The sequence below is a fragment of the Carassius gibelio genome, chromosome B1 (assembly GCF_023724105.1).
Source record: "Carassius gibelio isolate Cgi1373 ecotype wild population from Czech Republic chromosome B1, carGib1.2-hapl.c, whole genome shotgun sequence".
In the NCBI taxonomy this organism is placed as follows: domain Eukaryota; kingdom Metazoa; phylum Chordata; class Actinopteri; order Cypriniformes; family Cyprinidae; genus Carassius; species Carassius gibelio.
The window spans coordinates 32676653-32689146 of NC_068396.1; the positions used below are offsets into that span (position 1 = coordinate 32676653).

General features: G+C 38.9%; 2 protein-coding genes across 51 annotated transcripts in view; both read left to right on the top strand.

Annotated features, from left to right (window-relative positions):
• Positions 1–867: 867 nt before the first annotated feature.
• On the top strand, positions 868–5460 carry LOC127948388 (uncharacterized). Its single transcript, XM_052544825.1, has 9 exons — positions 868–897; positions 2028–2123; positions 2915–2936; positions 3156–3204; positions 4264–4383; positions 4461–4639; positions 4727–4830; positions 4920–5032; positions 5144–5460. The coding sequence occupies exons 2-9, from the start codon at positions 2072–2074 to the stop codon at positions 5390–5392; spliced, it is 888 nt and encodes a 295-aa protein (XP_052400785.1). The 5' UTR covers positions 868–897; positions 2028–2071; the 3' UTR covers positions 5393–5460.
• Positions 5461–9561: 4101 nt separating this feature from the next.
• The window catches only part of LOC127949514 (uncharacterized), a 31107-nt gene continuing 28174 nt past the window's right edge, over positions 9562–12494 (top strand). For 23 of the 50 annotated variants that reach the window (XM_052546931.1, XM_052546935.1, XM_052546934.1 and 20 more), the window contains exons 1-5: positions 9562–9622; positions 9775–9797; positions 9899–9920; positions 10026–10053; positions 10138–10213. In XM_052546931.1, coding sequence (XP_052402891.1) covers positions 9568–9622; positions 9775–9797; positions 9899–9920; positions 10026–10053; positions 10138–10213 — 204 coding nt within the window. In that variant the 5' untranslated portion in view covers positions 9562–9567. Of the gene's footprint in view, positions 9623–9774; positions 9798–9898; positions 9921–10025; positions 10054–10137; positions 10214–10364; positions 10524–10611; positions 10824–11955; positions 12016–12196; positions 12219–12494 lie in introns of those variants that run through there. The other 27 variants (XM_052546959.1, XM_052546958.1, XM_052546955.1 and 24 more) reach the window with 4 other exon arrangements.

Sequence of the window (12494 nt, forward strand, 5' to 3'; positions counted from 1 at the left end):
ACCGAGCATCTCTGAAGTGTTTGTAATCTTTCACATGTCATATCCTGGTAATAACTGCTGGCGTCTCATGTATATGAAGCAAATGGAAATCATATTTGCATCATGAGCACATTTGAAACTGGCATCTTATTACAGTAGTTTAGAGAAAACAGATGCTTTAAGATGAAATAAGTATATGCGGAGGAGAGTGTGTACATTGACAGAAGTACACTCATCTAATGATCATTTCCAAGTTTAAAGTGATTTCCAGACATTGTTTCATGCTGTCAAAGTACATTGCTGAAAATCATTTCATATGTTCATATGTCACTCTCATTTCTATCACATAGTTTATATACCAGAATATATGGATATGATTTATCCACATATGTGACCCTGGAGCACAATTACTGGGGAATATTTGTAGCAAAAATACATTGTATGGGTCAAAATTATAGTTTTTTAATGCCAAAAATCATTCGGAAATTTAGTAAAGATCATGTTTCATGAAGATATTTAGTAAATTTCCTACCGTAAATATATCAAAACTTAATGTTTGATTAGCAATACGCATTGCTAAGAACTTCATTTGAACAACTTTAAAGATGATTTTCTCAATATTTAGATTTTTTTGCTCCCTCAGATTCCAGATTTACAAATAGTTGTATCTCAGACAATCAATGGAGAGATGATTTATTCAGATTCAGATATAACTGACTATTCTCACTGGTTTTGTGGTCCTGGGTCACATATCATCTGGTTAGCTGATCATAGCTCATTAAAAATATTGTGGTTATATAAGGTTTTGATGTCCCTTTTTAAGCATTAAAGTATAAGTAGGCTGTCTAAATAATCTGCTAACTGTTTATTGTGATGATCTCCCAGCAGACTTTTTACAGACTATAAGTATCTTTACAAGTAAGTCAACTTATTCTTACCCTAACCCTATCAGTCTGCTAATACTAACACCCTAATGAGAGCTAGGACATATGAGAGAGAAATATTACTTACAGTCAACGGGGTGTGCTAAAGACACCATCAACATAAAGTTAACCTGAAGTTTTACATAAAACAATGTGTTTCCACTAGTCGGTTTTTGAGACTGATATAGTTGTAGGAATGGCTTTAAAAAAGAAAAGAAAAGAAAAAACACTTTTGAAAAGAAATGCAGACTTTAACATTTTAAATTTGTACCTATAGCTACAAATAACATAAGTATATCATAGTATATTATATATAAGGTATATAAGTTTCATATCGTCTGCATGATTTCCTTCCTTCCTGATACACACAGACACTTATTTGCACTTCATGTTTCAGAAGTCAGTCATAAGCACAAGAGGCAGAAAGCCATTATTTCTGGGTTTGAGTGTTAATTTGTCTGAAAGAGTGAGTGAGTGACTCAGGAGTGTGATGTTAACCCTTTTCAGTGTGAATAGCTGCACTAATCTCCTCACTCGACCGGTTTAACCCGCTGTGCTCTGTTGTGTTCAGTGTGATGTGACAGAGATGTGTGTGAGAATCTGCTGCTCTCCTGAGTCTGGAATCCAACACATTACGCCCACAGATATTACATTATATTACATTACAGTACATTATATTACATTACATTATATTACATTACATTACATTACAGTACATTATATTACATTACATTATATTACATTACAGTACATTACATTACATTACATTACATTACATTTTCAGTATCATTCCTCCAGTCTCTTCAGTGTCACATGATCTTCAGAAATCAGAATAATATGATGATTTACTGCTCAAGAAACATTTCTGATTACTATCAATGTTAACAATAGTTTATTGAATATTTATTATTGGCTCTATATTTTTTTACTGTAATTTTTAAACAAAGAAATGTAGCCTTGGTGAGCAGAAGAAACGTACTGAAATACTGATATATATGTTTACCAACCTTCAAAATATACAAGTATTAAAACTTTGAATGAAGCTCCTGTTTGGAGTCATTAAATGTAACAATCATCTGAGAAATAATCCTTCCACTGATCTGGCGTTGTGTCTGTTTCTCTAAGAGCTGAATTTGACAGGATCGTTTTGGGAAAGCAGATCAGTCCTCATGAGAACGCCTCTCATGTTCCTGCTCCTGTATGTGGGAGCCATGGGTTTTGGTGAGTCCACAATTATCACTTATATTTAAACTCATTAATAAAAATAAACAAGCTCACTAATCAACAAACAGGTGCATAATGTCCACACTGTAAAAAAAAGTCAGTAAAATATACAGCAAAACACCGTCAAATTCCAACAGTAATGGAGCGTAAAACCAAAAACTTCCTTTTACTGTATTAAATAGATTGAATAACCGTTAGAAACTGGATAAAACTTTGTTTTTTTTACTGTAATAAAATGTTGAAATTATAAATATTTTCTGTGAAAACAAATAAATATGCATACATTTTACAATTAAATATTGTAATGTTGAAAATGTCTGAAAACCTTAGATTTTACGGTATTATTTGAGTAAAACTTCATCTTTTGGGATTGTGCACATTGGAATTCACAGTATAAATCTGTAGACATCCATTTTTACAGAAGCAAGATGTTAAAAAATAGGGTCCACCGTAATAATACAACCAGTAAATACCATATAAAAAAAAGCAAATATCAGCAGTAAAAGACAATAAAATTGATAGTATTTTTTTTATTTTAAATTTTAGATACTGATATACAGAGTAAAAGTTAGGCCTGCAGTAGCGGTGCAACTAGAGTATCATGTCTGACTGTCCTTCCCACAGAATTAAATCATCCAGACTCTGATTAATATCCCTTTGGTAGTAGCTGTGTAATGCACAGATTAAATGCAGGCTTGATCTCTCTATCAGAGTTGATTTTGCTGTAATGTCCAGCTGTGTACAGTGTGACAGATGTAAGACATGACTCTGTCTCTCTCTGTTTTCAGGCACGTGTTCAGCGGTGCAGAGGTGGGTGAAACACTTCAAATCTTTCCATTATGTAACCGATAGAAACTTCTGAGACAAAAGGACCCATCCAGAATGCAGTCTTTCTTGTGTTTTATTTTGTTGTTGTGAAATGACTTAACATTTCTGACTTTCATTCATCATGACCTATTGATCACTTTCCATTCAACTCCATCTCCTCCCTCTGCCAACATTAATCTCATCTCATTTCATGATTTACAGTAAAACCTGTGGAACGAGTGCTGGGCTTACAGCAGAACAATGCACTGAGGTGAGTTAACACACACATCAGATATTTTTAGATTGTTCTTTGTTGGAGAGTTTTGTCTGTTTGGAACAGCAGAGCTAAACACGCACTCATCATGATAGTGATATTAAATGATAATAGTCAGTTTGATTACTATAAGAACACACGATTCAATCAGTCCATATTGCCGTGTTTTTAGAGTATTCAAGTATTTTCTTGAAAATGTATTTTTGTTTTCCCACTCCTGTTGATGTATGACTGTTGAAAAATGTTTTGCATCCAAATTGCTATGTGTGTAATGTCTTTAGCACGCATTCAGCTTAACTTAACTATCCACCCTTTGCACAAATGTTGTTAAAGTAGCCTAAAGTCCAGTGCTTATAAACATTTACGGATGATGAATGAGGAGTTTCCACTTTAGATTGGGTACTGCAAAAACATGAACAGATGATTAATAAATGATTTGCTAAGATGTGAAAATAATAGAAGTCAACATAACAAACAAATGCCAAATATATGAACTTTACAGACTGTGATTATCAAGCAAGCTTGTAAATATTGTAACCCCATCTCCTGTTGAACACCGAACAGTAGGATAGAGGCAAAATCCTAAATCAAGTCATCACATTTATTTATATAGCACTATATATATGAAAAGCAGCTTTAGAAAAGCAAATGTGTCGTTATTCAGATCATTTCAGCTCTGTTCTCTAACAGTGACAGTGCAGTAATCAATAACATGACTGAATATTAACTATCTTTTAAAAGCCAGAGGTGACTGTGGCAAGGAACTCAAACGCCTGCCTGAAATATCAGCTTTTTTAATGCTGTTTGAGTATTTGTTGCTAAATTGAAATATGTTAAGTTGTTAGGTATGTTAATAAGTTAAACATGACTGTGGCAAGCAGTATTTGAGATTTCAGGATTTCTCCATTCAGGCTGAAAGGATTTAGTGTCTGATATAGATGCCCAGAATCATTGCAAAGTTTGGTCGCAGAGTAAACAGACTTCCTTAAATGGGACTCGAACCCACATTGAATGCCGTAAACTCTCATTCTCAATCTGTTTTTATTGGCGTCTCAGTTGGACGGTCCCACGCAGAGCTTCCTGACGTGTGCTGGCGTCCCATCGGAGCCTGATGCAGACCACATCCTTCACCTGAAGGGACTCATCAGCGCCGCTCTGGATGTCTACTCCTTCATGGTACCTCAGCACACACACACACATATCCCATGATCCTCCACTGCTCCGGCTCCACCGTGACACTGTCTGTCTCGCAGCGCTCCAGTGTGGCCGGCGTCCCGGTCGTGGATCTGTCGGGAGGCATCAGTATGAACGAGGATCACGTGATCAGAGCATGGTTGGACATCAAACTCATTCCTCTGCTGTCGTCCATCTCCAGAAACTTCCTCACATGCCTCAGCAACAGAAACTTCAGCTGCAGCGCCTACCAGACTGTGTATGACAACACTTACATGTGCATGTGTTACACTAAAAGCAGAATGGGGACTTCATTGTGTATGTGTGTGTTTGATTGTGTGTTTAGTGTAAAGGAGTTGAGTCAGCATTTCTTCGGTCTGGATCCAGTGCGACAGAAGTGGATCTACTCTTTCTTCATGTATCCGTTTCTGTCGAGAAACACATCCTTAGGTAACACTTCACCTCTTGTACTGGTGTTTTGTGTTCTGTGAGAGGTTTTGTGCAGGTTTTAGTCTGATTCTATGTTTTGGTTGTTGTAGGTTGTGTAGATCCAGAGGACAGCACTGAGGACTGGCTCATGAAGAACTTCGGCTCGTTCTCGGTCATGGCTCAAGTGCGAGACTTCACATCCATCAACATGGTTTTCAGTGGGGTAGGAACACGCACTCACGCATCTGATGTTATGCGGGTGGTCATTCGATGGCATCCTGAGCTCTGTGCTGATGTCCTGGAGATGTTCTGAAGTTCTTCCTTGTCTTTTCAGCTGGAGGTTTTGCACCTCTTGAGTCCAGAACAGAAGGCAGAGCTTCTCCTTCATCCGGAGGAGGTGGGCTTGACAGACAGCTCCCTCAGCCTGGTGTTTAAGAGTTTGCTTTCCTCACTGTTGCCCTCTGAGGATCCATGGCCTTCAAACAATGGCACAGCATATTATATGAGCAACGCTCCATCTGCCTCACCTCAGGACCCTCTTGGAAAGGCAAGAATCAAGCCAGTCACAGTATCATGGATGTAAATCATGGCTGGGCAACTTTTGATCTCAAGAACCACTTTCCTGTAGATTTTAGGTCCAACCTTAACTCTTTTGCGGTCAAGTATCATCAGCAGCCCCAAATTATTGTTGTTTCAATTTCACAGCACGTTAAACATTAATCTCTTACTTGATCTGGAGAAACTGTGCATCAGTTGAAAGTTTAAAGATTCCAGCTTCGATATTTGACCACTGTTTCAATAAAACATAGTTGCAGTGACAGTAATTTAGTAATTTATGACAGGAGTGGAAAATAATACATATTCATATTCAGTCACGTCTGCAGCAGTTTATTTGTGTTCACATAGATTTACTGAACAGCGTCAATAAGGGTTTATAATCAAAAGTTGCATATGTACAGAGATATTTGGATATATTTACTGATGTTTACTTCATATTTCTTCAGACAGAATCATAAATTCTATTCATTTTCCATCAGATTTACGCAATCTGATGACAATGATCTGCACCCAGCGCTGTCTCTGTGTGTACGCTGTTCTGTGTGTCTGACAGAGACCTGATTCGTCCGTGTCTTGTGCATCATAACTGTGCATCATATCCCGCACGTGATGTATTTCCTGAACACTTCGGTGTTGATATCGTACCACAACAACACAGAGAAACCTCTGTACCCATGAAATATCCAAATAATAAACACACGATTACGATAGTAAATGGTTGGCATGAGATTTTCTTGAGATTTAGTGAAGTGACATTCAGCCAAGTATGGTGACCCATACTCAGAATTTGTGCTCTGCATTTAACCCATCCGAAGTGCACACACACAGAGCAGTGTGAACACACACACACACACAGTGAACACACACCCGGAGCAGTGTTCATCATTTATGCTGCGGCATAAATGGGGGTTCAATGCCTTGATCAAGTCGTGGTATTGAGGGTGGAGAGAGAACTGTACATGCACTCCCCCCACCCACACTTCCTGCCAGCCTGGGACTCGAACTAACAACCTTTCGATTGGGAGTCCGACTCTCTAACCACTAGGCCACGACTTCCCAAAGTGCATTTTTATAAAAAATATTGAAAATGTACATTTGAAATGCCAACTTGTGCAGCGATGAAAAAGGCTATAAATAGCATATTTTTACAATAGTAAACGACCAAACTCCACCTGAGGTCGCAAAAGGAAGTTATTACAAACACTCGTAGCTTGATGCAAACGTTAGCTTAAATGCAGCTACATAGCAGGTGCAGTTCTTCTTCATAATACATTTAGTCATAATAATTCACGTAAGGTCGTAAGAAAATGTTTTGTTGTATTCATGATACTAGTGGGGTAAATGTATACTGGGATTGAAGGGATGGGGCTTGGTTAACATTGTAATGCCAGAATAAAGGCTAATAATGGCAGAATAAAAACAAAAGAATAATGATAAAAGAATAATGAGGATTTTGTGTGAAAGGCTCATCGAGTGACAACAATAGAATCATGAATGGGGCAGTTTTGCTGGTCCAAACATGAGATAATAGCACAAAGAAGACCTTACGGGGTCATAAATCAATTTTATTAGCCTTTTATGAGCCTTCCCTAAAAACACACTTGACTATGAAAATGTTTCATAAAATTCACAGTTTGAGAGATTATGTTCTGAAATATCAAAAATAAGCCTTACTGGACCTGTGGCTTTAGCGTCATTAAGTTTCTAAAATTATATCTGGCATCAACATTTTTTTTATAAATTTAAAAATATGTTTTTTTATTATTATTTTTTCATGTTCAAGCTTGTATATCTTTATTATCATAACATTCTGAGTAATTCTGTTTCCTCAACAGTAAACTTTGAAGTATCAGCTCTGTGAACATATTAATTATGTATCTATTATTATGTATCTGGTAAGAAAGACGCATAAGCTGCAACCTTTTGGGTATGCCTCCATGCTGAAAATGGGGGGTGACAAGTAAGGGGTTAATCAAACCTAGCCAAGCTCTTCAAGATAACTAGAAAGTAATAGATGGTTTTGTTTGATTATTGGTGAAGCTGAACTCCACAGGAAGGTATATCTTGAGGGCCAGTGTTGCCCAGCCCTGATGTAGATGACTAAATAAGTATATGTTTAATAGACTGTGATATTGAATGATTAACCTGGTCTGATGTGTGGCTTCAGGTGTTGAATGGATTCATGACGGCATTTAGTCCTGTCGGGAGTTTTGTTAGACAGTTTGTGTCCTTGACGAACCAGGTAACAGCACAAACACATAATCTGTAAGGCATTGCAAACCCAAACCCCGTCTCCTTAATTCTGCTGTCTATGTCTGCTCTCTTCTTTAAGCAAAATATTAGCAGCATGCGGAGCACCACTTTGGTACAGGCCATGATCAACCTGACGCTCGCTGAGCTCGCCGCACCATTCAAGCAGAATTCCAGCCAACAGCCGGTCAATTTTGACCCCATGAATGTTAACGACTGGTTCTCGCATGTTGTTTCTCCTGTACTTCGGCGATTCCTTCCTCCCGACCAGATAGAAATCCATCCCAACCTCACGGCTGTCTTCCATAACCAGTTGTGAGTTTACTACGCTAGTACTGTCATAGTTATCCAGAATATTCCTCTGATAAAGTAATGGGAACTTGTTTTCTTTAGCTACATTGAGACGGGGATGGGAGCTGGAGCCCAGAATGAAAGTCAGGACATCTGTAGTGTCTTTATTGATAATAGAACATGTGGGGTAAGCTAAATGCATGCTGGAAACATACATATACATTATTCCAACGAATACTTTTCTGGCATGGCATAAGGATTTCACATCATATCTCACATAATATGTTTTACTAGCTTACGGACCTGGTGGAACATGTGGCAACTGTCCTGCACTGTGCAGCACGCTCAGACCTCACGCTCAACGAGGAGACGCTCTCAAGTGTCCTCCTGCATCTTTCCATGAACCTCAACGCTCTTCTGCAGCAGCTCTCCATGACCGTAAGAACTTCCAGATCTTACATAAACTGTGTCAAATTCAGTATTTTATATAATTCCTATTTGCATGTTTTTTTCTTTCCCAGAACTTCAGTTCCCAGAGTTCTCCCTTCAATGACATTCTGGACCAAATGGTTCATGACACCTTCACGATGAGCAACCTGCAGGACGAGTCATTTGTAAGATTATGGTTCCAGATCAAGTTAAAGCCTCTTCTCTCCACACTGACTCCAGAGTATCTCACGTGCCTCAGTCACAAAGAGTTCAGCTGCCAGACCTTCCAGATACTGTATGTCCACTGAACGCATAAGTGCTAATCCCACCCAATGAACTCTGTCCTCAACTGACCTCCACACTCACCTGACCTACATGCTGTCCTTTCAGTGTTTCAGAACTCAGTGACAACATGCTACTGGTGTCAGAAGAAGGTGTGCAGGATGTTTATCAGTATTTCATCAGACCCTTCCTGAGCCGACAAAATGTTTCAGGTACATCTATCCATCTATCTGTTTTTCTGCCCAATGTATCCAGCCATCAATCTATAAATAAATGTACTCAAAATGTTTTCAGGTGGCTGCCCTGCAGAGAACAGCAGCATCTGGATTACTCTGAATCTTGGTGGATTTTCAAAGTTTGCCACATTGAGGGAAATGTACCAGCTAAACCAAGACTTCAACGCTGTGAGTTACCCACAATCCCACTGACAAGAACAAGATTCAGCTTTATTCTCTGTTTAACGTGATTGATAAATGTTATTTCTGTTTGTCTATTAAATTAAATGTTTCTTTGTGTATTTCAGATAGATGCACTGGTGGTTCTCTCCCCCAGACAGACAGCTGAACTCATAGTTGAGGATTTTGCAGGTCTGCCAGAGAAAAGTGTTATCATAAACATAGTTTTTGATCATATCCTGGTGTCTCCTGAAGACCGTCGACTGCTTGAGATGCTTAGATATCTCATAATGCTCGCTGGCCAGGTAAGGGCATCTATGCCAAAGACTGTTTGTCTGTGGACAGATTGCAGCATATATAGTGTGGAGTAAGGTGATTTTTCCCCCTCATCTTGCTTTTATTTCAGATGGGTTTGGAGTGCTCATCATACCAGCAGATGTAAGTAAAATTTTTATTTGTCTGTTTCTGCACTGCTTCAGTGGAGGCCCAATTTCACATGATTTCTCCCTCTTTCAGAGTTCAGAGGCTGCAGGATTCTGTGGTTCCTCCACACATGAAGGAACCCATCAAGTACTACATAAGTCAGCTGGAACAAATGGCACCTCCTGGTACAGATACATGCACACAAACAAAAATAAATTACAATTATGGAACACTAACTAAATATATTAGTCTGCAAATTTAGTCTCTAAGCTACAGTTTTGATTGACACATTTGTCTATGCTATAACGCTGATATTTTACTATTGTGTCTTTAATAGGCTGTTTTCCTCCACCTGTTACGGTAAGAAATATAAGATTTATATTTTCATATTGATATTTTCATAAACATAAAAGAAAAGTACTTCATAATCTATTATTTATTTGTGGTCATGTACTTTACAGTGTATTTCAACAACAATCAATGGTAAGTTAAATATTGTTTAAGCTGTTATGTACATGAAGAAAAAATAATGTACTGTCAATAAAAAATGTCAGTTTTTCTTATTTTCATTTTAATTTACTTTTACAGAAACCTCAATTTGTAATGAAATCAGCAGGTACTGTTCATTTAAGAATTTTTACTGAGTAAAAATACAATTCAAATAAATCACAATAATGAGAAGACTTTATCTGCCCCACAGTAACGAGACCCTCCTATCCGCTGCACTCGTGAGCGCCCCCTGTAGTGTGGACCTGCAGCAGTACGTTTGCTCTTCGGTAAGAAGACCATGAACAGAAAACTCAGTTCACATGAGCCGATGCTGATGATCGTCTAGGAATCTGCATCCCTCCAAACGTGTAGCAGTTTCTGAAATCAGCATAATATTTCCTGAACGTTGATGTCCACTGCTGAAATCTGTGTTTGTAGCTCACCGGCATCACTGCTGGAAACCTGGCTGAACTCCTGAAGTGTCAACTTTCAAGCAGCAGAAGTTACTCCAAGGAGATCTGGAAACTATTTTTCACCAAAGCAAATGATGTTCTGGACGGAGCCCTCGTCATATTCTCCAGCGCAGCAGCAAATATGGTAAATGAGTCTTGTGCATCTGTCCTCTAGTGTTCACTGTTAGACTGACTGGGAATCTGACAGTAATTCCTCCTCATTACATCATCAGTCTCAGCCAATCAGAGGTGATGTCGTGTCCCAAGTGCTGGATGTGGTTGGAGAGCTGAGACTGGAGCGCATCAGTCCTGACCAATGGACAGACCTCTCTTTCATCAGCATGTTGTTGGGTCAATATCTGAAGCCGTTTTTACCATTTGCGTCACCATCCCTACTGCTGTGCACCAGCAGCAAAAACCTCAGCTGCCAAACTTACCAGCACATGTAAGAAAACATTTCCCCAACAATAGATCAAGACTGTCATGAGCTGATAAGATGCTTGTTCAACATTATTTGCAATCATCTCCCAGTCTGTCAGAGGTCCCACTCATCAATGAGATTCAAGGAAGAGACATGGCAAATTTCTTCATTCTGCCCTTCCTGAGAAGAAACGCAACAGGTGAGGTGGAGGTTCACAGATGTTTAATATGAAGGTTCTGGAGATCATGAAGGTGATTTCACTCTGTGTGTTGTGTGTGTGTCAGATGCGGGCTGTGTGGCGACTGCTAACAACAGTGTTGAGTGGCTGCAGAAGAACTTTGGCCCGTTCTCTCAGTTCGTGTCTCTCACAGATCTGATCTCCATCAACAGACTCTTTGATCCCGTATGTCTCCACATCTACACCTGTGATTTCATCAAAGACGATTTATAAAAATAACACCACCATCACTTTTTCCTTAACTGATATCCGCTTATCCTTCCTTGTGTGTTTAGTTGGAGACCCTGGACAATCTCACTCCCAAGCAGGTGGCTGGACTGTTGGTTGAAGAGCTACCTGGTCTCCCAGAGAAGAAAGTCGTCATCAATACAGTGTTTGATCATCTGTTTGTGTCTCCTGGGGAGCGAGGACTTCCTGATGTTCTTCAAAACCTGCTCTCAATCTCACAGATGGTAAAATTTGCACAGTTGTTCTCAGTGGCTCTCCATCAAACACTACTCTGATGCCTCCTGGTTTAGTCTTTATGTGTGGTTTGTCTTAAATTATATTTAAAGTAAATCTGCAATGGTCAAATAAGTGAGTTTGATGAATCCTATGCGTGACAACAGCATTGATGCTTGTTTGTGTTTCTGCAGACCATTATTCCGTGCAGCTCCTACATACTGATGTAAGTGTACTTGATACATGATATTGAGTCTCTGGCCTCTTTGCACTGAGATCTGCTGTAATTCTGTGGTTCTTTCTCAGATTCCAGAGGCTGTTTCAGGCGTTACCTTTCCTGCCGACGGAGATGGAGACTGTGGTCTTCCAAACAACTGGAGAACTCAAGCAGAATGGAGCAAGAGGTCATTCTTGATCTTCCTCAGTTCTTGCTGTTGAGTCTTCTAGAAGATCAGCATGTTTCTAATTACTTCAGATGGAATTAATTAATGAATGTTTGTCTTACTTTCAGACTGTTCACTCCCCGAACCTCCAACAGTAAGAGTTTGTTTTAAGCATCAGTTCCTTCTCTATCTTGTTCAGTCCTACACAGCTCCTCACTATGATTCGATGTTTAAAACTTTTTCATTAAACGAAAAACACACATTGTTTTGACCATAACGTTTTACAAATGATTTTATACATGTTGTCGTTGTTCTCTCTTTTTTATCTGTTTCAGTGTCTGGTCACTCCTGCGAATGGTAATTGCTTTTGTAGAACATATTAGATTCTGAAATCAAACTTATCATAGTGTCTGAATGATCCTTGATGAATGTTGCAATGAACTGAATCTTCATTCCCTCCTATGTTTCCATGCTTTTATGTTCGCCCCAATTAATTATATCTTCCCATGTTACCCCAAACTAATTTATAAAGTTTGCCATATAAACCTGGGGAACATATGACCTAGGACTATGCCAATGACTTCCTCTATCCATGTAGCCAACAAGAAACTGAAAGAATCTTTCCACAAATCT